Consider the following 25237-nt stretch of genomic DNA (forward strand, 5'->3'; position numbering starts at 1 on the left):
AGTGATTTGGTCTTCTTAGCATACATTTTCAAACCTAATTTTACCCGGAAGCCTCGAAACTATTAAAAATTCGTTCATTTTGCTAAAATTCTCCCCTAGAAGACTCTATTCATCAGAATATTCTTTATTAATTTCCGCTGTAATCCCCCGTTAGAAAGAAAAAAATCTCCTATAATACTTATGAATTATTCCAGCAAATTTCTTTTGAATAAAAGAGTAGGTGTTCAAAATATAGGATAAAAAAAAAATTAAGTTTAGGATTTACAGAAGACTTTCTATTTTACAGAAATACCTTCACAACAATTAATTTTTTGTAAATTGTTTTCCACTTTTTTTCTATTTACAATTTTCTGATTGGCCGGCCATTTTACCGACTGATTAGGATGATATTACTATCTAGATTACTTCATTTTTTTCCCGACTGAGGATGAGTCCCTCTGCATTTTGCTCCATTTAATTCCATCAGTCCATTTCCCTAATAAAAGATAAACTGAGCCAGTAAATTAGCAATGTTTCGAGCCACTATTTCTTTTGAATAAAGAATATATAAAAATTAAGTTTAGGATTTATAGAAGACTTTTTATTTTACAGAAATACCTTCACGAGTCTCGACATAAGCATGCTATGAACCGCATCCGAGGAGAAGGAGGAAGATTTAATCCTGGCAAAAACGATGGCAAAAGACAAAAACTGTAAGCTTTTTTTTTTATTTTTGTCAACAAATTTTCGCACATCAAATTACGCGTAATTTATGTTCTTAGGCGTGATATTAACGGTAGTTATAACCCTAAACACGTTGAGACTTCTCGATTTGAAATCTGATAGTTTAAATTTTTATTTAAGATGTAAGGAGTTTTCAATTGATAGACTGTTTGCCAAAGGACAAAATGTAAGCTTATTGTTTCTTCCATCAAAATGCTAAAGAACGATTCATTACTGGGTAATATGGTAATATGAATTTTTTATTATCTGAGGCTGAGGTTGAAAGATATGCTAAATAATGTGAAAATTTGCAATCATTTACAAAAAGTATTGAAGAGTACAAAGGAAAGACGAATTTATTTTGAAAGGGGCCTTTCATAAAATAGGTTTCTTATTTTGATGCAAATTTGCGCTATGATTTTTTTTATATCTTGATCTCTACCCATGCGAAAAACAGTTACATAGAAGCAAGGTACTTACAAATAACAAAAATATTGACCTCAAAACATTTGCAAACAATTTGATAGTGGAGGGGGGTAAACATATGACAATTTATCCAGTGTGGTCAAAATTCCTCCATAATGTGACCAAACCTAAAAATCAATTAATTACAATAGCACAATAATTTCGAGTTGTCAAAAAACTATTGTTAGCACTTTGTCACTAAAATTGTATAACCTTTTGGTAGATTCAGACAAGACTGTTTTACCTTTCCTGCTGCAGTAGAGTTCTGTACGGCATATCAACTGCAGTGTTTCGCAAAACCTTCCGAAGACCCGATTACACGCATAAAATGTAATCAACTATCTTAATCAAGGCCCTTTCTTTAGACGGATTATGCCTGTGCTTAAGATAGATAAGTGTGATTAAGTGTGCTTATGCCTGTGCTTTAAGTAGGATAAAGCTGACAATCATTGGCTGCCTTGCAATCATTTATATCAAGTAATTTGAGAAATTAGGGAAAATTGTAATTTAAAAAAAGAAACTTTCCCGATTAGAATGGTTTTGAAAACATTAGGTACTTACAGAAGAATTTATTTTGGAGGGGGCTTATTATGAAATAGGTTTCTTATTTTGGGGTAAATTTGCGGTAGAAAGGAAACATTTTTGATTTTCTTCCCTTGATTTTGAGTTTTTTGGTGTAAGTTTTTAGGACTCAGTTTTCTGGTGTTAGTTTTTGTAGAATCCGCTTATTATTGCAGCTTTTCATTTGGAATTCAAAGTGTAATTACATATTTTTTGTTTTATACCAATAGTATTTTTATTAAAGATTGCTGATTGTTTTGTACGACATTCTGAAAATTCTACCAAAAACAGCTCTATTGAACAGATCTCTATCTGTTCAATAAATAGTTATATAGAAGCAATGCTACCTATGAATAACAAAAATATTGACCTCAAAGCATCTGCAAGATTTTGATAGTGGGGGGGGGGGGGTAATCATATGAAAATCAGTCGAATGTGGTTGAAATTCGTCCATAATGTGATCGAACCCAAAAGTCAATTTATGACATTAATTTTGAGTAGTCAAAAAATCATTGTGGGGAATTTTTCCTTTCTACCGAAAAGAAACTTATCCAAGAATACTATTAAGTTTCTTCAACCAGGGATGTATCCATATTGTGATGTTTTCATATAGGTTTTCTGGAAACAGCTTTACAGGATCGAGTTTTCCATGGTGGCAAGTTGTCCGGGGCCGACTTCTCTAGGGAGGGGTTTCCTTTGGGACAAGTTTTCGTCAGATGATGTTTTTTGGTGTAAGTTTTTTAGGGCTCAATTTTCTGGTGTTAGTTTTCTTAGAATCTGCTTATTATTGCAGCTTTTCATTTTGCATTCAAAACGTAATTATATATATTTTTTTTACACCAATAGTATTTTTGTTAAAGATCGCTAATTTTTTTTATATGACATTCTGAAAATTCTACCAAAAACAGCTAAAAAATGCATACAAAAAACTTGGGAGCATAGAACGAACTTCCGCATAAAAAATTGCATTATAAGAACTTTGCGGAACAATTAAAACATAAGCTTCATAAAAAACAGCTCAAAATGTGATACTCAAAAACTATTGACTTGGAAACTCCCCTCCCTTAAAAATTGCATAAATTCTTTCCTTTCACCGTACAAATCATGAAAAAAACTCCTCCCCCTCCCTTAGGGGTTAAGTACATTAAGACCACACTGGCTATACATGACGTGTGAAACAAAGAAAAGAAAGGATACAATAAATGAAAAATAAAATAGGTGAGAAAAAACGAGGATTTTGTCAGCCAGTAGCAAACCCGTAGTTTGCTACTAACTATGGCCCCTAGGGTTGGACCTGTGCACTTATGTCTCAATTGTTTTCGATTGAACCATTCCGTTTTGAAAATGCAGCTAAGATAGGCATACTTTATAACGTGAATCAGAGTCGATAGTTTCTCAGTAGTTCAGGCTAAGCATAAATACGCATAATAATAAATACGCATAAAATAAGCACAATTGCAAAAACGCATCGAAAAACTAGCAGCAGTATAAAACTGAATTAAGGAATAATATAAATTTTTCGCTTGGGAGATTCGTAGGTTAAAATTGAACTTCGATGACTATTTTGCCGTCAAAGATTCATATAGTTATAAGTAAAGGTTTCATCCAATCCAGTGGGTTGTGTCTAAATGAATAAAGGTGTTTTGCTAGTTTTAGTATTAATCCCATTCTAAAATAGTGTGAATCTGGAATAGGATAACTTGGACTCGGATAACGGATTAATGGCAAAGTCTAACCGCGAAGTTTTGCAGAATATGAACTCTTTTCTTTCTTTCTATTTCCATGATTGTCACTCATAATTTCTGCCATCTATAGTGTATGCAACATAAGAATATATAGATAGCGTTTATACTACCTATGCTTTTCCTTTTGTATGCCACTAAACATATACGTTGAGATTTATTAAGAAGATTGGTGCTATCTTTAGAGGCCCCCATATTAAAAAAAAACTAGATAATTAATGAACGACAAAATCTTTTGAGAAAGACCATGAGGTTTCAGAGAGTTCTTGAGGCTCTTGTACGTACCCCTGGGGCATTGTTAAATTCTATTGGTACACATACTGTTGCTATTCCAGAACAATATTATCCCAGTTTTTCATTTTTTTTTATGTATTTTTATCTTCTTTCATTTTTACAAAAAAAAAAAAAAAAAAAACAGAAAAAGGAATTTAGTTTAATTCTTTATTCCAGGTCTCATCAAGAATCTAGTGAAAAAGTTATTTCTGAGGCCGTTGAATCTGCCCTCGACCATTTGACGGTAAGAAAAGATATATATTTACAAACTGTTAACTTTTTATAATTTAGTTATATACAAATAAATTTGTGATGACAAATATATGATTTTAGTCCCTTGTGACATTGTAAAATGAATCTTAATTTGCAGTTATAAATTGAGAAATAATCATTACCCCTCCCCCAAACAACTGTGTTGTACGGTCAAAAAGCGTCGTTTCTCAAGCTTTGTTCTGTGGCGCAATGGCATAGCTAAGGAAGAGGGGACGGCTGTCCACTGGTGCGGCCACTGAGGGTTACCAAACTGAGGATTTGTTTTGTGGCAATAATATTATTTTTGTGGTAGTGACGGTGTGTGTGTTTGTGTGGGTGGGGGGGGGGAGTAAAAAGCGATATTTTCTAAGGAGGTTGAAAACCATACCTACGCTTCTTCTGTGGCGTGCTACGCTTGAAATAATAAACCTTATCATATTTCGTTCAGTTTACTTTTGTCCTTGTTTAGTTTACAAATGGTCATGATTGGTCGAAACTATTTATATCTAGACAAAATATGCACCCAGTGGGGTCTTAGACCAATTTTCTCATTTTATTTATTTATTACTTTAATTTATTTATTTGTATTATTTTCTTGCTGATTATTTCATTAATTATGTTATTACCATTTTGTTGTTACTTTTTTATTGGTTTATTAATTTCTTTCTGTACTGCTCAAAATATTATTTTTCTATAATCTATTTTTTCTGGACAGGTCAGGTCAGCTTTAATCTTGTTGAAAGGTCTGGCTTTGTTTTGACTGGTCAGGTCGGTGATAAGTCAGGTCTTTCATAAAACATTCGATCTTAATCCACAGTTTTTTGGATTTTCATAATACACAATCAATTACAGGATTTTGTTATGACGGACAATTTAGTTATTTAACACACCAATAATAGGTGTCAACTTATTGTAAGGATCAAAGCTACTTCGGAGATACTATTTAACGGGGTTCATCTTTAGAAATTAGAAGAGCTTAGACCGTTCTCAATATTTTGATGTGCTTGTGCCTATATCATGAGCAATAGATTTTTACTTTTCCTGAGATGCTCCTTACGATGACTGACTCCTAGAAATGAAAAGAGGCTGAAAGTTTGCTACAATATCTACAAAATCTCTTTTTGGAATGTAATCGTAGTGAGAATTAAGAGTTTTAATCGCCTCTGGCAAAGTGAAATCTTACTGCTAATAATGAGAGGACAAGCATATTAAAACAAAGGACCTTGTAGGCGTGGAACCACCTTAAAGCTTATTAGGACTGAAGTATTACATGCTCATATGACCTTTTGGTCTGAGTGCAGCGATTTAGCTTTCACTGAGATTTATGTTTATCTATGCCATATCATTTTTGACTTTTTTTTTTTTACTTTCACTGAGATGCACGTTTATCAAATGCATATTTTTGACTTTTACTGTGATGCACGTTTATCTATGCGGTATTATAAATTACTACAGTAATTTGTTACCAATTAAATGTATTAATGCTAGAATCTCTCTATTTTAAGTCAGTATCTAGTGTAGCCTCATTTAAATTGACCCTTGTAGTGCTATATTGTGTTATTATAATTTACTAATTACATGACCACTGACTAACTGTTGTTTTCAATTTCAGGATGTCAAGAATGGACTTAATGTGATTGGAGGCTCGGGTAGATTAGTCTAGCAAGATATCCTATTTTTGATTCTGTACATTAGGTGTAAATTTGTTATGATATAACATGTATTCTTTTGTAAAAAGCACTCGAGAGAAAGTGATCTTTGTTTCTTTACGCAGAAATAAAGTTTTAATTGATGAAAAGGAACCTTCAGATTTTTTGTTTACTATTTAATAATAGGAATCGCTGCATAAGTAAAGAGTGATGTGGATAAAATTTCAGACCAGGGCACTTCGTATAGGAGTTGTCGTAGAAATTTGGATTGGGGCTAATTCGATTGGAAATTGAAAGTTCTAGTGCCCTTTCTGACAGCCGAACGTAGTAGGAGGGCAACCAGCCCCCCTCCCACGCCCACAATTTTCCCAACACATCCAATCAAAATTTTGAGATAGCCACTTTACTCTAGTTAATAGTTGAAAGGTCCTGTAATTATGTCTTTGAGGAAGATACCCCAAAGACCTCAGGGTAAGGGTTATAAGTTATGCCATGGGGACATATAAGGGTCTTATGGAAGGGGTGGTCGTATAAACTTCGGAGGGGGCTCATTGGATGGGAAATCCAAAGTTCTTGTGCCCTTTTTAAGAGTCAGACATAAATTTTTTAGTGATGTAAAGAAAGCTTCAGATGTTCTGTTTACCTTTTAATATGTTTAAAAAGATGCCTTGACGAGTGGGTATAAAAGGTTAGAGCTGCTCTGGTGTTTGATATGGTTTAGGCTCTCTGCTCTGTCATAAGATTTCTTCGTCCCTATCCCCGAAAGGGGAATTCTACTTGCATGGCGTAAGGGTGGACCACACAAGTTTACATACCTAGAACCGTGTCTCCATACGGCGATACAGGGTGACTTTGAGGATTAACGGCCCTCGAGTAATTTATACGACAGTAATTATAAATTATACGACAGAGCATTACACCTTAGATCCTAATTAATGGATAATTCTTCTGGGTTTTGTGTGTTCAGGTGGGCTTTTTTGGACTGAATTATCTTTTCTTAGCTTTTGTATAGAATAGCATCACCAAGCATGAAGAGCCATGTAGTGATCAAGATGGGCTCAGAATTGCACAAAGCAATTTCAGTGATTGGAGCTGCTTGGAGCTGCTCTGGTGTTTGATATGGTTTAGGCTCTCTGCTCTGTCATAAGATTTCTTCGTCCCTATCCCCGAAAGGGAAATTCTACTTGCATGGCGTCAGGGTGGACCACACAAGTTTACCTACCCAGAACCGTGTCTCCATACGGCGATACAGGGTGACTTTGAGGATTAACGGCCCTCGAGTAATTTATACGACAGTAATTATAAATTTTACGACAGAGCATTACACCTTAGATCCTAATTAATGGATAATTCTTCTGGGTTTTGTGTGTTCAGGTGGGCTTTTTTGGACTGAATTATCTTTTCTTAGCTTTTGTATAGAATAGCATCACCAAGCATGAAGAGCCATGTAGTGATCAAGATGGGCTCAGAATTGCACAAAGCAATTTCAGTGATTTAAATATTAGGAAAATTGCGACTTCCCAGGATTATAATGATAAAAAAATTTTCATACGAGCATTTTGACTGACGAATTCAGACATTTTGAACTAGACTTGCTTGGAGCTTCAGAAACTCGTGTTCTAGGTGTAAAAAGCATGAAATTAGGTAAAATAGAGTATTTATTCGGACAGGAAAGATGGGGCACATAGAAAGGGAGAAGGACTCATGACGAATAAGGAATATTCTAAATCTTGTTTAGGAGAGGCCACAGATAAAATAAACTAATGATCTGGAAGATTTAGCCAACCAGCATAATTGTAAGATATTATACTGGCATGATAAGAGATTGCGAGGAAGTAGCCATCTTGGACTTGTTCCAGTCCAAGCGGGCCTCAATCTCTAGTTAAATTGGGAAACGGGGCCTCAATTAATGATAAGGAAAGCGTTAATGAAAGATGGATTGAACATTTTGAGAATTTGTTATACTGTGATGAAGTTTTAAGAAGAAAAGGGTGAATAACTTTGCAATATTTCGGAAGTAAGTGAACATTTATTTTTTCAAAGAAGAATTAGTAAGAGTACTAAAAGCATTAAAACATATTAGGTACCTAGCGACTATAGGAAAGCTTCATTAGGAAAAAATAAGTCACAAAAAAGGGCACTAGAACTCAGAGTTTTGGTTAAAATGAGGTTTATATTGATGTTCTACAACCACCATTTCAATGGAACCATTTTTGGCTAAAAAACAACAAAACAACGCATCCACGACGGTTCTTCTGGGAAAAATAAAACATTTTGAATTTATTAGATAAGTAGATTGTAACCTCTCTTCTAGAGTTCACTGGCATATTGAATTTGATGGTAAATTTTTAAAATCCAAATTGCCTTAATTTTTGTAGTTTCACCCTTTTTTCTAAAATTACACCAAGTTTTTTATGCTAAAAAACATGGATAGCCAACTTTGAGCACAGTATATTTTAAGCTTTACAATACATAATTTTTTTCAAAATTATGTTTTTACGTCAAACGTGGTTTCTATTGGTTTAAACTAGAGCTCTGTTTTTTGTCAGTTAAAAATAAGATATATAGCAATATTGTATATGCAAAACTCAAAAATAACGCTTTACTGAAAACGGAGCTGGCTTGAGTCTTTTAGAGTTTAAAATGCACGCTAAAAGCTGCTGATATCATGGCCAATGAAAGACTATTGTGAGCCTTATAAGTAAGTCTTATTTTTGCATGCTAGTTAAGGGTTTTCTACTCTCAAGAGATCTTCCTATTCTGTGTTTTCAGTAAAGCGCCAGTTTTTCAGAATTCTATGTACATAAGACGGGTTGGTTTATCTGGGCTAGTTTTGTGGATATATGCTGGATAAACTGCAAAGCAGCAACGTTTTTCGCTTTAAGTTTCAAGTTTGCTCTTTACCTCCGTCAAAAAACTTTGTTTAAACAAATAATTTCGGAAAAATCAATTACTGCTTTTGAAAATTCTCAATAATAGTGTTACATTTAAAAAATTGTTTTTATTGCTATCTATAACTTTTTTTACTTTCCACAATTCTTCTTTCAAGCTTTCGACGTAATACCTTAAATTATTTCTTTTTCCAGGACCACACTGCCTTTCTATGACAAACAAATAAATGTTCAAATGGGGATAAGTCCATTTATTAGACAGTGAAAAAAGATACAAAATCTGGATGCTTCGGCAACATATACAACGATCTGTATATCTGCTGATGACGATCGCTGCATATTTGGTCAAAATATCCAGACTTTTGTATCTGTTTTCACAGTCTAATAAATAAAATTATCTCCGCTTGAACGTTTATTTGTTCTTCTTTCAAATTCTACGTCATATCAAGTTTCTACACATTTGACCAACAGACCTCTTAGAAGTTTCACTACAGCTAAAAAATAATACTTGCATATGACATTATGATTTTAACATGTGGCGTCGTTTTTTGGGGGGAGGGGGCAGTAGCCCCCCAATAATTTCGAAAATTATTTATTATACAGCCCATGCCCCTTGAATCTCCGGATGTGGACCCTTCTTGCCCCCTCCCCCACCCCCAATAAAAAGTCTGGAGCTACGCCACTGATACTTAGTCTAAGAAAAAAAAAGCCTAAGTTAAATCAATTTATTAATATTCTAAAGATAATCCAACTACTTTTTTAACTTCACTGAGCGTTTTATTGGCAACAGTTCTAGCCCTTTCTGCCCCGTCTCTGAGTACTGATATCAAATACCCTTTCTCATTTATTAATCTATGATAATTATTTTGGATAGGCCTCAGCATTTCAATAACACTATCAGCAACCACCAACTTGTATTTTCCAGTGTCAATATTACTATTTCTTTCACAAATTTCGTCAGGAGTAAGGCCCGTCGATAATGACTCAATAAGGATTAAATTACTAACAGATGCTCTATTTTCTGGATCAAAACTCACTTCAGATGTAAAGTCCGTTAAGGCTTTTCGAAATTTATTGGTGATTAATTCAGGAGGGTCAGTAAGCCCAATATAGCTTCTTGGATCTGGATCTGATTTGGACATTTTTTTCGCTGGGTCTCTCAAACTCTTAACTCGGGAAGCCGGTCCATCTGGAAAAAAAAGATCTGAATACATTCAATACTAAGAAACATATGAAGCTCCTCTATTCAGGTTTTCTAACCCTTTGTTTTCCAACTTAGAGTGTGCGACCTTTTAGGGGACGGGACATATACATTTATTGGAGGAGAGGGCGGGGAGTCCTTCAGGGCAGGGTTTGACTCCTAGTGTTGCTGATTACTTAGTTTCTAACGAGGATCAGCGGTATGACTCTGTCAGCTCAGAGTCGACTCAGCTCCAAATGAGCACCTGTAGAAATTTGGGGAAAAACACAGGAAGCGTCAGATGATTTGCCCCCAACCACGCATTGCACTTATGGCCGAAGGCAAAAAATAGGGAGATCGGTATTTGCGCTACACGGACAACTGGTTAGCATGCAAAAATCTTTTTGTTTGGGGGAGGGGGCAGGAATTGTTTAGATTAGGCAATTAGCCTGTCAATTTTGTCATCATAAAAAGTCCAAAATAACAATAATAATTTGAAAGAGATAAATGGCTTCAAGATTCTGGGTTGCTAAGGTGGCCCTTTGCCAGTCCTTTACCCTGTGAAAATATTTCAGCGATGTTTCCTGCAATTCCTGTTTGGTTTGTTTCCAAACAAACCAAACAGCTTGTCCCCTCCCCACAAAACAAGTTTATGTGTACATGTCTGTCCTCTGGAAGCGGTTTGTTTGCCCACTCCCCACAAAACAAGTTTGTCATTGGCAAACATTGATTGTCATTCGGTTAAATCTTCATAAATTTTAGAATTTGTTGACCACTACACTTAAAAAGAGGACAGAGAATCTTTTCAGAGGCGCCATTTGGGCCAAATCTTGGGGTGGGCATGAACTCCATCTGCCCCCCCCCCGATTCACTTTGTGTCGCGTAAGAAAAATCCGGGTTTTGGCAGCACATTGATCGAATATTCTAAGTAAAAACGCATTTTCAGCACCCGTATGTTGCTTGAAAATGTACTGTAACCAAACGTGGAACTCAGCCACACTGACCTCTAAGATAAATTATAACAACGAAGAATACAATCAACGAGGTTAAGTGATTAAACTGAAAGTGGAAAATTCAACTAGACTACAGGCTGGCATTCCTCAGCGAGAAACTTTCTTATTTAAGTTAGCAATACGTCGGTGAAAGTAACCTTCATTGTTATGCTGAGGGTTGTAACCAAAATCTCAGTTTTCCTTCAGCAGAAATCTTCCAGATCAAATATATTTACAAAAAGGAAAAACATAACAAGATAAAAAAAAAATATATAACAACATTCAAGTTAACAAGGGGAAAGGCCGAGCTTTCATCTTTGCAAAATCGTCAACAAGCTGCTTGTAGTCCAAATTCTTTACTAAATCCTTCTCTGCAAATATCAAAAGAAGGTGACTGAGACGATCATCTCCTATTGTAGACCGCAGGTAGTTTTTCACTATTTCTAGGCTAGAAAAGAAACGCTCATTGCTCGCTGTTGTCTCAGGAAGTGTGGCAGCAATACGAAGTACTTTAATTACTTCTGAGTAAGCCACTGGTATGCCTGAAGATGGTCGAAATGTCTAGGAAGTTTTCCGGCTTTTTCTCCTCATTGAGCAAGAAACGCTTGGCAATACCAGCTTCAGATTCGAGAAGAATGCTGTTGTTATCCAGCTCGCCGTAAAGAGAAGAGAAACGCTTGAGCAGCTCTGTGTCCATAAACTTGGTTGAGCTTGGATCCAAGGCTTCGAGCGTACTCAGCACTGGCAAGTCATCTGTGAACCTTCTTTCAAATTCGGCTAGTAGACGGTCAAAAGTTTTGAAGTATTCTTGCTTCATTTCATCCGCCAAAGTAGTAGTCCAATTTCCAGATTCGATGAAATTCTTTCCTAGCGTCAAAGTTGTCACAAATTGTTTCCGATACTTGGTGATCTTTTGAGTTCTTCAAGGTCGTCCTTTCTGACCAGCAGAGGAGGGTCTAGTCGCGGGTCCATTCACAGCAGGTACTTCAATTTCAAGTTCTGTTGCAAACTCTTTAGCCTTCTTGAAAAGCGATACAAATGAAGCATCTGAACGCAGGTCGGTGAGTTTGCTTCTTGTGGCCTGAGTCAGGGTGCGCGATCGAGAAATAACCAAGTCGATAGTGACGGCATGGAGCTGCTGAGACAGCGATTTCGTCGCTCGCATAATTGCTTCTATGTAGTGCAATTGGAAGATAACAAGGAACGATTCCATCAAGGAGTGATAGGACAGGAACTGACCTATTTTAGTCTATCAACTTAGAGGAATTACTGCAAATATTCAGAATTTATAATATTAATATAATCATCTAGGAGATGGGCATTTGACAGAACTTGAGAATTTAATTATGTATCTAACCTGCTTTCAAAGTTTACAATGGTTAATAGCTAATAGTGTTATTATTATGGCCGGCAAAGGGCCCTTTTTGGTGGAAGCTTGGGCCCCTGGAAAATCTGGGGTGGGCATTTGCCCACCCCTGCCCCCCCCCCAAATGGCGCCTATGAATCTTTTCCCATTTTAATTTTCATTAATCTCTAGTAGGACATTCGACTTGTGAATGCTGAATATGAAATTTGCTTCAAATTTCTCAAACCTCGATTCCTGTAATGAAACAACGCAGATACATGCAGTGGCAAGATAAGGAATTTGTATCGGTTTTATGATGAAATCTGTGTTTTCTCTGTCGTCTCTGCTCGTAGATGAAAATAGCTTAAAGATAAGAAGGCTTATCCAAATACTTTTATCGTGAGTTGATTATTATCATTACATTGAGACTAAATCGTAGGATAATTATGTATTTTTGCGATTCAAATATATCAGAATATTAAAATGTTAGGTAAATTCAAAGCTGTATGCAAATTTTGAGCCGAATCAGATAAGAGAAAGGGGATGAAATAAGCATCTTAAATTTTGATTGCGCAGTAAACATGACGCGACGGATGTGAGTCAGGGCTACCACTAAATTTACAATTCAAAATGTTCCAAAGCAGGCAAACAAAAATTTGAGAAATGTCAAAACAGACAAAAAAGGTTTCTAAAATATCCATAATTTTTTCCATTTTATTTGATACATCTTTTCTTTCCTTTTTTTTTATACTAAATCTGGTCAGGTTTATATGTGTTTATTTATTGGCATTAAATTTAATCCCCTAGGAAAACACAGATTTTTATTAAATACTAGAATTGAATCCCCTAACAAGAAAGAAAATTGGCTTCTAAATGGCGTGGCTCTTTTTGTTCAAAACGATAATGCACCCGTAGTTGACATATTTTCCATTCATACAATTTTTACTTTTAGTAGTAATACCTCATATACTTATATTTAAATGTCAAAAACGTGCTGTTCTAAATATCAGCATAAATCATGAAGGTAACGGGTGGTCTATATTGTTTTAGATAAAATTTAGTTCAGGTTATATAATGGTAACTTCATTTTTGAAGTTACCAGCACTATCTTTCGATGCTGGAATCCCTCATGGTTGCCATTTCAGTTGAAAAATGCATCTGGAGTTTGAAGAGGACAACAAGAAATATTTGACGTAAAAGTCTCTCGGGCTTTTGTCATTCAGTTTTAGTTGCCATTTCAATTGAAAAATGCATCTGGAGTTTGAAGAGGACAACAAAACATATTTGGCGTAAAAGTTTCTCGGGCATTTGCCATTCAGTTTTGGTTGCCATTTCAGTTGAAAAATGCATATGGAGTTTGAAGAGGACAACAACAAATATTTGACGTAAAAGTCTCTTGACTTTTGCCATTCAATTTTGGTTGCCATTTCAGTTGAAAAATGCATCTGGAGTTTGAAGAGGGCAACAAAACATATTTGGCGTAAAAGTCTCTCGGGCATTTGCCATTCAGTTTAGGTTGCCATTTCAGTTGAAAAATGAATATGGAGTTTGAAGAGGACAACAACAAATATTTGACGTAAAAGTCTCTTGACTTTTGCCATTCAATTTTGGTTGCCATTTCAGTTGAAAAATGCATCTGGAGTTTGAAGAGGGCAACAAAACATATTTGGCGTAAAAGTCTCTCGGGCATTTGCCATTCAGTTTAGGTTGCCATTTCAGTTGAAAAATGAATATGGAGTTTGAAGAGGACAACAAAAAATATTTGACGTAAAAATCTCTTGACTTTTGCCATTCAATTTTGGTTGCCATTTCAGTTGAAAAATGCATCTGGAGTTTGAAGAGGACAACAAAACATATTTGGCGTAAAAGTCTCTACTTCTGTCATTCAATTTTGGTTGTCATTTCAGTTGAAAAATGCATCTGGAGTTTGAAGAGGACAACAAAAAATATTTGACGTAAAAGTCTCTCGGACTTTTGTCATTCAGTTTAGGTTGCCATTTCAGTTGAAAAATGAATATGGGGTTTGAAGAGGACAACAAAAAATATTTGACGTAAAAGTCTCTCGGACTTTTGTCATTCAGTTTTAGTTGCCATTTCAATTGAAAAATGCATCTGGAGTTTGAAGAGGACAACAAAATATATTCGACGTAAAAATCTCTCGGGCATTTGCCATTCAGTTTTGGTTGCCATTTCAGTTGAAAAATGCATATGGAGTTTGAAGAGGAAAAACAAAAAATATTTGACGTAAAAGTCTCTTGACTTTTGCCATTCAATTTTGGTTGTCATTTCAGTTGAAAAATGCATCTGGAGTTTAAAGATGACAACAAAAAATATTTGACGTAAAAGTCTCTAGGGACAAAACGTGCCCGTTTATTGCCCAAAAGTAGACATACGTCCACAATGTGTTGAGCGTTCACGAAGTTGAAAAGTTGCATTTTGATAGGAACATATTAATCTGGCATGCTTTAGAAGGTTCGGCAAGAAGGATATCAGCGTTGTCACATGCATTCAATGTACAACGGGAAAAGAGAGTATATCTGAGAGCGTATCTTCCATTCTAACCTTTGGATACTAGGATCACTAGTTTTGATTTTCCGATTTTTGGGTATTTTCTAAGTGAGTTTGAAACGACAATTCGATCTTTTAAGTTGTTGTGGGCTCACACTGATTTCTGTAATTGGAAGGCTCGTCGACGGGACCGGATGTCATAAAGCAACATATAGGAATCAATCAACACGTGCCACGATTCTCGCCCAACTTTCCAGGGCTCCAATTAAACTTTTTAAAAGGGAGTTCCATGCATTTCAAATTATGATTGTCAAGACTAGCGGCACATATGTATCACTGCTGGCACAGAAAATTCTGCTAATTAATTATCCGGTAAGTTTGGTCAGGAGAAAATATTGAAACGATGTCACTTTATGAATTTCGCGGATAGGTTTGATCGGATACAAAGTTTTCTGGTCGTCCTGGGCAGTATCTACAAAGAAATTACTCCCTTAAGTAACAAACAAAAAAAATAATAGAAATACTGCATATTCACCAGTGTATAAAAAGGAAAGTTTTATTTATTCCAGGTACATTTTTTTCAGCCGGAGAAACGATTTTCAAACTTTGGGACTAGGTTCTGACAGGAGTTGCCAGCTCAATTTCTCTTGGCCAAGATTAGAAACATGTCTTCATGTGGGTGAATGTTTGGTCCGCTTCCGTTCGGGATCAAGAGTACAAAAATTCGTACTCTCGGCTTGTACAAATTCTAACTTATTCGAATACTAATAAGCTAGATTTTTCGGCAAGATGCAGAACCTGGATATTCTCTGGTCCTTTAAATTGTCAATCCTGTCTGAGCAGTTTAAGCCGCGCTTTCTGTGTTGGCATCGACATATTTCGCCTGATCACTAAACACCCACTAGACTCATCTACGCTGTTGTCTCAACTGCAAATGACTGGAAACGCGCCAGAGGAAGATTACCTAAAAAATGGGCAGACAAGGACGCATCCAGGATTTTTATTTGGGAGGAGTTTTTTAGGGAGGGAAGAGGGTACAGATTTTTTTTAAACACACGAACAGTTTATTTATATTCATTTTTATTGATCGTTCACGAGCTGGACAAAAGTTTCGGGGGGAGGGGACGGAGCCAAAACCTGGTAGCCCATCCCCTGGATATGGCCTTGTGGGCAGAAGTCATCCACAGTCAAGTTACAACCTGAATGAATGATCGCAATAAAGCTCCTGCTCTCACCTAGTAAAAACGATTCTGAAAATGGCTAACAGCACTGATGCCTAGTTCTCCCTACGCTGGTGACGCTTCTGCAAGAGCTTTAGGTCAAGTCTGTTGGTGCATTGACTGAATAAATGGCTTACTTATATCTAGACCTTTTCAAGCCAGCTGACGTATGAGGTCAGTTCCAAAAATTTCTTCAGTTGTTACTGGGACAGGCAGATAGCTTTTCACCTAACTCCTTTATTGGCTTGGGATAAGCTGCTCTTCAAGTTCATGCGGTCCAAGTATCCAAGTGAAGAAAGAATATGTCTATGGCTTGGAATTCTTTTTTAGATTAGCAGCCACTTTTCCTTTAGAAGTTTTCTAGCTCTGTAAATTTAGCTCTTAATCAAATATGCCTGTCAAGATTCGTCTATTAACATCAATTGACGATTTTCGCTAATGAAATTTATCGTTGTCAGGACTAAGCCTGATCTTGGAACAGAAACAAACTGAATATTTGACCAAATGAAGATACTTTCTTCGTCAGGCGGCAGATATACGACTCATAATACAATATTTCTAGATCCAGTAAAGGAATCAGTTTTCAGCTTCAGCACCGTCAATAAAATATTTAATGATATACTACATCCTATCCTTTTTCAGATTGGCTTTCAAAAGAACCACTTTCTTAAAAAAAAAATCTTGCGGACCACGTGTGGCGTTACCGCGGGATTCGTCTAAAGACATCACTTGATGATTTTCACTGAAAAGAATTTTTTGTCACCAGTCAGTGCTGGCTCGATCGAGGAAAGGACTAATAACTCGCCCACACAAAGCTAATTCTCCTTTAACGGCCTAATGTCCTGATGCAAGATATTGCGGCTTCTGATGCGGAATTTGGCTCCTGTGACCAATCATACAAATATAAGTCCAAGAAACCAGTTCAAAGTTGTAGCGCATATAGGAAAACATTTTATCATAATAAAATAGTGATAAAAATATACTATTTAGCATTTTTTAGATTGGCATTTAAAGCTTAGAGAATACAAATTTTTGTTTTGATAAGACACACCAGGATTCGTCTACTGATATCGGTTGATGGTTTTTGATAAGCAAAATTTACAGTCCCTTGCCAGAGCTAGGCTGAATATTCACTGGCAAGACTTTTTTTTTCATTGGACGACTTAAATACCGGTAGCCAAAACGAAATTTCACTGACCAGTTCTTCATTATAATGTGGAAGGTAAAAATATACTACTTGGCATTCTTTTCAAAATAAAATTGAAAGGTATCAGTCTCTTTAAACAAATTCTAGGAGATTACCAATTTGCATTTTAATCAGACATACCTGTCAGGATTCGTCTACTGACATCGGTTGATGGTTTTTGACGAAAAAATTTACCGTCTAATTTTGCTAATATGGTAAAAGTTTATCGTCTAATAATACGCTTGTTATGCTTTTGCGTAACTTAGATATTTCAGAATGGATGTGTAATGGGACCTGCCTTATTGTTACTGAATTATGTAACAACATAGTTAAGGCGAATATAATCACTGTGAAAAATTAGGAAAAGAAGTTCAGAAATCCCGAGTTACAGTGGACTCTCACTTGCTGATAGACAGTCTATCATCCATCTATCCTGGGACAGAACTAAGGTTGATAGACATAGAGTAAGGGTAATTCCAGTAGTCTCAAGCTCGATGAACAGTGGCAGAACAGTTAAATTTGTCCTTTCCTCTGGTCACTCGGGTTTTTCAAATGTCGTTGATAAAATTACTACTAATGCGAGAAGTTGCCAAACTCTATTCCACTTCTATAAATTAGCCTGTATTTCATCTATACCAAGGAATACATTTTTCCCAAGATATTCAAATCTTTTCTAATTCAAAATAAATAAAAATTCACAATCCAATTCTTTCATAGGCATATCAATAAGTTCGTTAATCTTCAAAACTGACATCGTTTACTGACATCGGTTGATGGGTTTTGATGAAAAAGTTTACCGTCTATAGTCAAAGCTAGACTGAATATTCACTATACGACGTTTTTTTTTTTGTTAAACGAAGCAAAATTCGGCTGCCGAAGTGAATTTTCTTTTCAGACAGAACCGAATTCGACAGGCTGCATTTTTGGGTGCCTGATTTCTATAATATCAACTAGCGATCAGCCCAAGCAAAGAACCAAGACAAACAAAGATATAAATTCCCTCCACGAGGTTTTTTCTCTATGGAATTCATGGACTGTACCAATCTAAGACAGAAATTCTCTTTATCTTCATGAGGTTGAATTTGTCCATGTCGATTTTGGCTCTTAAAAAAAATTAACATTCTTCTTTATTTATTAGCTTACTACTAATCATTAACCACATATTGGCAATGAAAAATGTAATGTCTCTCTAAAATTCCTGAATTATCATAGTCAATTTGAGATTGTACTAGTAACATAAATCATTAATTTGATTTATCCGTTTTTGATTATCGTTAGTTCTCAGGCATCCTTACAAGTTTTTACGCCCTTCTGCCGTACAACTAGCAGTTTTTTAGAATTTTTTTTTAAATTAATTTTTAGAAAGGCGATTAAAGGCTAAATAAAACACAAGCACCAGAGGAGAACTTAAAATAAAGATGACAAAAGATATACCTGAAATTAAGGCAGTAGGCCTGACTAAAACTTCAGACTTGTAAGTATGATTGAAAACTCGTTGCAGGTCTTGAGCCAATTGGATATGCTGGGATTGATCCTCTCCAACTGGGACATGTGTGGTTCTCATAGAAAGGAAAAAATGATATTTTCATAAATAAAGAACAAATTTTAATTATACCTCAAAGATGGATTTGATAATGCTGGATTACAGTACACAGTATATGCCTATACACACACAGTATATGCCCATACACACACAGTATATGTCCATACACACACAGTATATGCCTAGAAAAAGACGCAGCGCTCTCAAGAACAACCCTTGATGAACTTCGGCCGAAGACGCTGGAGAGGTCATTGTGGAGAGGCTTCGTTGCCACCTTATGGGCCGATCGGCACGGGGAGTCCTTAGTCTAAGTAAGTACTACAAAGCGTACCTGCAGCAAAAAAAAAAGAAAAAGAAAGTAAAAACAGGGCATATCATACTGAATGTGACATCTAGTATCTCACAATGCGAACGCAAAAACAAAGTAAAAAGCTTACAAAAAACAGTGTTGCTACCCTTTAAAATGGTACAGCCGTGAGATAAGCCCTGTCATTAGGGGCACTACGATATGCAAAAATATAACTTTTAATTAATAAAAATGTGATATCAGCTATTTTACAAATTGAACTAAATAAACAACCGGGTTTAACGGGAAGAAACTTGGTATTTCTCAATTATGAGGATATATTTTCGACTTCTTGGTTCTTTTAAGGTACTTTTTTCAGTAAGTTTAGATTTTTTAAATAAATGCAGAAAAAATATTAAAGAGAAGAGGAAACGACATAAACAATTAAAGAAACAGCATGCGTTTAAAGGAAGAGGGACCAATCCTTTGGTACGTCTCAAATAGTTGCTAATGACTTTCATACAAGTTTACTGTTATGCCATATATGGTTCATCTCCATGAGAAGTGTCTACAGAACCCTGCCAAGGAGAATTTTGTTTCTAGTAATAGAAACTAATACCGGTAATTAGTTTCTAAGAGCCAACTGTCAGAAAACTTCTAGGGCTACATTTTAATACAGAGAGTAGATTTGTACAACAGGAAATTTCTCATTACAGGCCATGAAATAAACAATTTAAATCAGGTGTAGAAAGTGAAGAAATCTAGATATTTTGGACCATATCCAGAATTTTTTTTCCACGGTAGAAAAATAACAGAACAGAGTAAAAAAAAGAAAGTAAACTAACACCGTAATCAAAAACAGATTCTTCATAGAAGTGTCTATTTTCTATTTCCATTACTCAGTTTTATTCATTAGATTTTAGTTTTTTACTTTTTTTAAACTATAACTGATTCGAGGATCAAATCTTCAAAAATAGAATTTTAAGACCTTATTTTACGAATTTTTATTTTATCTGTTTACAGATAATGCTGTGAAGTTCATTACATGCATGTAATACTATGGCTATATATGAAGGAAAAGTAGGCGTGGTATCTACATCACGTTTTACAAGCGAAATTTGTTAGAATAGAGCATAAATCATTCGAATCAAGCATGAACATATTTACTTTTCTATTCTAAAAAATTTGTTGGAAATGAAAAAGTAAAATAGAAATATTTTTTCCTTTTTAGTTTTATTTTTTCTCCTTCTAGCCAGAACATTGACAAAATGACAAACATTGACAATTCGAAATCAACTTAAAACTAGGAATGCAATAGCCTCCAATTTCTTAGGAAACACAAGTAGCAGAGAGAAAGCTTGATTTGACCCCTTAATTTCAAATGACGTTCCAAATTTCAATAGATTCAACTAGAGATCGAACAATTTTTACAGATCGAGACAAACTTATAACTAGGAAAGCAATAGCCTCCGATTTCTTAGGAAATATAAGTAGCGGATAAGATCAACTTAAAACTAAGACTGCAATAGCCTTCAATTTCTTAAGAAGTATAAGTATCAGATAAAAAAAAGAAAGAAAAAAAAATCAACGCTTGATTCATTTCAAATGACGTTCCTGGTGTCAATAAATTCATCTAGAGATCGAACAGTATTGGCAAATCGAGATCAAATTAAAACTAGGAATCCAATTTCTTAGGAAATATAAGTAGCAGATAACAAGAAAAAGAAAATCAACGCTTGATGTGACCCCTTCATTTCAAATGATGTTCCTGATTTCAATACATTCAACTGGAGATCGAATAACATTGACAAATCGAGATCAACTTAAAACTAGAAATCCAATTTCTTAGAATATACAAGTAGCAGATGAAAAAAAAAAAAAAAAAAAAAAATCAAAGGCTTGATTTGACCCCTTCATTTCAAATGATGTTCCTGATTTCAATAAATTCAACTAGAGATCGAACAACATTGACAAATCGAGATCAACTTAAAACTAGAAATCTAATTTCTTAGAATATACGAGTAGCAGATGAAAAAAAAAAATCAAGGCTTGATTTGACCCCTTCATTTCAAATGATGTTCCTGATTTCAATAAATTCAATTAGAGATCGAACAACATTGACAAATCGAGATCAACTTAAAACTAGAAATCCAATTTCTTAGAATATACGAGTAGCAGATGAAAAAAAAAAAAGAAATCAAGGCTTGATTTGACCCCTTCATTTCAAATGATGTTCCTGATTTCAATAAATTCAACTAGAGATCGAACAACATTGACAAATCGAGATCAACTTAAAACTAGAAATCCAATTTCTTAGAATATACGAGTAGCAGATGAAAAAAAAAATCAAGGCTTGATTTGACCCCTTCATTTCAAATGACGTTCCTGATTTCAATAAATTCAACTAGAGATCGAACAACATTGACAAATCGAGATCAACTTAAAACTAGAAATCCAATTTCTTAGAATATACGAGTAGCAGATGAAAAAAAAAAAGAAATCAAGGCTTGATTTGACCCCTTCATTTCAAATGATGTTCCTGATTTCAATATATTCAACTAGAGATCGAACAACATTGACAAATCGAGATCAACTTAAAACTAGAAATCCAATTTCTTAGAATATACGAGTAGCAGATGAAAAAAAAAATCAAGGCTTGATTTGACCCCTTCATTTCAAATGACGTTCCTGATTTCAATAAATTCAACTAGAGATCGAACAACATTGACAAATCGAGATCAACTTAAAACTAGAAATCCAATTTCTTAGAATATACGAGTAGCAGATGAAAAAAAAAGAAATCAAGGCTTGATTTGACCCCTTCATTTCAAATGATGTTCCTGATTTCAATAAATTCAACTAGAGATTGAACAACATTGACAAATCGAGATCAACTTAAAACTAGAAATCCAATTTCTTAGAATATACGAGTAGCAGATGAAAAAAAAAAGGAAGAAATCAAGGCTTGATTTGACCCCTTCATTTCAAATGATGTTCCTGATTTCAATATATTCAACTGGAGATCGAATAACATTGACAAATCGAGATCAACTTAAAACTAGTAATGCAATAGCCTCCAATTTCTTAGGAAATACAAGTAGCAGAGAGAAAAAAAAAAAATCAAGGCTCGGTTTGACCTCTTCATTTCAAATGACGTTCCTGATTTCAACAAATACAACTAGAGACAAATCGACATTGACAAATCATTGACAAAAGAAGAAAGTAACTAACAACGTAATCAGAAACTGATTCTTCATAGAAGTGTCTATTTTCTATTTCCATTAGTTAGTTTGTTTCATTAGATTCTAGTTTTTTACTTTTATTAAACTATAACTGATTCGAAAATCAAATCTTCAAAAATAGAATTTTAAGACCTTATTTTACGAATTTTTATTTTACCTGTTTACGGATAATGCTGTGAAACTCATTACACGCAGATAATACTATGGAAAGGAAATGGAAACTATGGAAAGGAAATGTGAAACTGCTGTGAAACTCATTACACGCAGATAATACTATAGAAAGGAAATGGAAACTATGGAAAGGAAATGGACACGCAGATAATACTATGAAGGAAAGGTAAGCGTGGTATCTACCTCACGTTTTACAAGCGAAATTTGTTAGAATGGAGGACAAATAGTTCGAATCCCATATGGACTCCCTTATTTTTTTGTCTTCTGTTTTATTTCAAGCAATTATTTTAGTCCGTGCGATTCGAATCAAAGGCTATTACAACTTGGCTCATTTTGGAAAAGCTCAAGCTGATAGTAGATATAAAAAATTGGCATGCTTACTTTTTTTAAAGTAACTGTTTCAGCTGGTTCAGTTTGAACCCACAATTAGTAGGTTCAAACTACCTTTACTTTTTTGTCTTCTGTTTTATTTCAAGCAACTATTTTAGTCTGTTCAGTTGGAATCAAAGACTATTACAACTGGGCTCATTTTGGTATAGCTCAATCTGATACTAGATATAAAACACAGGATATGCTTACCTTTTTTAAGTAATTGTTTCAGCTGGTTCAGTTTGAACCCACAATCAGAAGTTGGTATAGTTTGAATATAAACATATGTGTAAGCATAACAGTTCAAAATAGGGAAGAAACCTTTTAATCGACAGTGAACAGATATAAATTTAATTTAACTGGATATTTCGAACACATATACAGTGTTCGTCATCAGCAGTAAAACTAAAAGACATCAATAAAAACAAACAAAATTTATACCTAATAAACTTATTACATATAGTTTATTGCTCTTATTTTTTCAATGCAACAGCGGAAGCAAATCTCATTGACCTTTTCGGTTCCATTTCATTAGATTTATCTGACAAATCAGGTGGACAGAGGTCATAGCTCTTAGGTGAGGTGAGATTAACTCACCTGTCGATTAAAAGCTTTCATCCCTATTTTGAACTGTAATACTTTCGTCATGGAAAGGCAGTGTCGTCTTCGAAGTTATCTAAACATATGTGTATATGCATAGATGGATAAATACATATTTGAGGGTGGCTTACTTATATAAAAGAATATCTGCAGCTTGGAGAACAGGATACACATATAGGCCAAGAGGAACTTCCTTCAGCTTTTCAGACTTTTCTATAGTTTGAATATAAACATATGTGTATATGCATAGATGGATGAATATATATTTCAAGGTGGCTTACTTATATAAAAGAATATCCGCAGCTTGGAGAACAGGATACACATATAGGCCAAGAGGAACTTTCTTCAGCTTTTCAGACTTTTCTATAGTTTGAATATAAACATATGTGTATATGCATAGATGGATGAATATATATTTCAAGGTGGCTTACTTATATAAAAGAATATCCGCAGCTTGGAGAACAGGATATACATATAGGCCAAGAGGAACTTCCTTCAGTTTTTCAGACTTTTCTTTAAACTGGGCAAGTCGTCCAAGTCTAGCCATGGTTGTAATGCACTTCAAAATCCAGGAGAATTCTGCATGTTCTTTTACCTGCAATACATATAAGAATTTACTCTTTTCTGGTTCAGCATCATTATGAGAGGTAGTTGTTATTAGTCCTCAATTTCCTCACTTTCATCATCACAAATTCACAAACTCTTATTAACATATATGCTAATTTGTTTTTGCTATCCACAGTAGCTTTGGGACAATATGAAACAACCCTTTGTTTTCTCAACATTCATGTTCAGGGATCCAACCTATAGCAAAACCTAAAAGATATGAGGAAATTAACAAAAGCATGCGATTAACAAGCATACTATTGAAAACCATGAATGTGTTCCTACAAAATTTGACGACTACTGAAAATACCAAGAAATAAAGAGCATATACAAGTTTTGTTTATTTAGTTGCTAAAATAATTTTTATTCATATGAACTTCCTCCCGCTCCTCAATAAAAATCATGCGTGGAGTCATGCTATCAGATGTAATAGCATGTAAATCAATAGGATGGAGCAACATCTCCTGATACTGGTTAAGAACGTCATTTTCTGGATATGTTGTATGGTTGATACACCACCATACCTTAGACCTTAGATCTGCTTGTGCCACCAGAGGCAAACAGGGCATCAAGAAGGAGCCGCAAATCTTCTAGTAAGTTTGCTGCTAAAGATAGATAAGATATTTATTTCAAAAAATTCCTATCACAAACCCCTAAGGGCGGAATTTGTATTGCCGAGTCATAAAAACCAAAAAAAGCACAACAACTAAAAAACCGGCGAAAAATCCTAAAACAACAATGTCAGAATGACATAACCATTCATTAGTCAAAAATATTAAGCTGCAAAATTTCAGAAAGATAAAAAGATAAAAACTAATAAAACTAAAAAAAGAATGAAATAAAATATACATTAAAAAGGTTTAAAAAAGAACATATAAAAAGGGCGATGGAACAAAGACAAGCAAGCGAAGATGAAACTTAGGTATCACCAGTACCGAAGAGTAAAAAAGGAGATCTAGCGTTTATCAGCAATGAAGGGGACAAAGGTTTTTTTTCATATCATGAGGTAAAGCAACGAATGGGGGACCAGAGAGGAACGGATTCAGAAACAGTGCATGGCAGGCGGTGTCTGGGTAGTGAGTGTCTTTTCGGGGAAATATTTCTCGTGCAAGGGTTTGTTATTGTATTTTTTGAAAAACGGGGGCACAACGTACCTTTCTTGTACTCGAGTTTTCCAGATTGACCTTTTTTGTAGAAGAAGCGAGTATGGAGCCTTGGATTATTTGTAAATTATTCCCTGGGCTCTTTTTTGAATAGATCCTTTTTTTTCGGATTCTTCATGGGAGATGCCAGAATGCCAAACTGGACAAGCATATTAAAGATGCGGGTAGACAAAGGAAGTATAAATCCTTAAAGAATAGAAGGGGGACGATAAATTAATTTAAAAGCTTAAGGTAAGAAATGGACGCATTAGCTCTATGCTGTCAGTATATTCTCCCACTGAGGCTGGATTG

The 25237-nt window shown here is 35.0% G+C and overlaps 2 protein-coding genes across 2 annotated transcripts in view; one reads left to right on the top strand and one right to left on the bottom strand.

The window, feature by feature from the left end:
* The window catches only part of LOC136043934 (nuclear transcription factor Y subunit alpha-like), a 36304-nt gene extending 30511 nt beyond the window's left edge, over positions 1–5793 (top strand). The window contains exons 7-9 of the mRNA XM_065728995.1: positions 592–692; positions 3921–3987; positions 5608–5793. Of these exons, the coding sequence (XP_065585067.1) occupies positions 592–692; positions 3921–3987; positions 5608–5658 (219 nt within the window). The 3' untranslated portion in view covers positions 5659–5793. The remainder of the gene's footprint in view (positions 1–591; positions 693–3920; positions 3988–5607) is intronic.
* A 3453-nt stretch (positions 5794–9246) lies between these two features.
* LOC136043933 (tryptophan--tRNA ligase, mitochondrial-like) lies at positions 9247–23772 on the bottom strand (the record flags this gene model as incomplete). The annotated part of the gene is given in 3 exon segments (XM_065728994.1): positions 9247–9724; positions 18401–18525; positions 23609–23772. Coding segments are annotated over 3 exon segments (750 nt in total), but the record flags the coding sequence as incomplete, so codon positions are not given.
* Between the last annotated feature and the right edge of the window lie 1465 nt (positions 23773–25237).

Source organism: Artemia franciscana, chromosome 2 (genome assembly GCF_032884065.1).
Source record: "Artemia franciscana chromosome 2, ASM3288406v1, whole genome shotgun sequence".
Lineage (NCBI taxonomy): Eukaryota > Metazoa > Arthropoda > Branchiopoda > Anostraca > Artemiidae > Artemia > Artemia franciscana.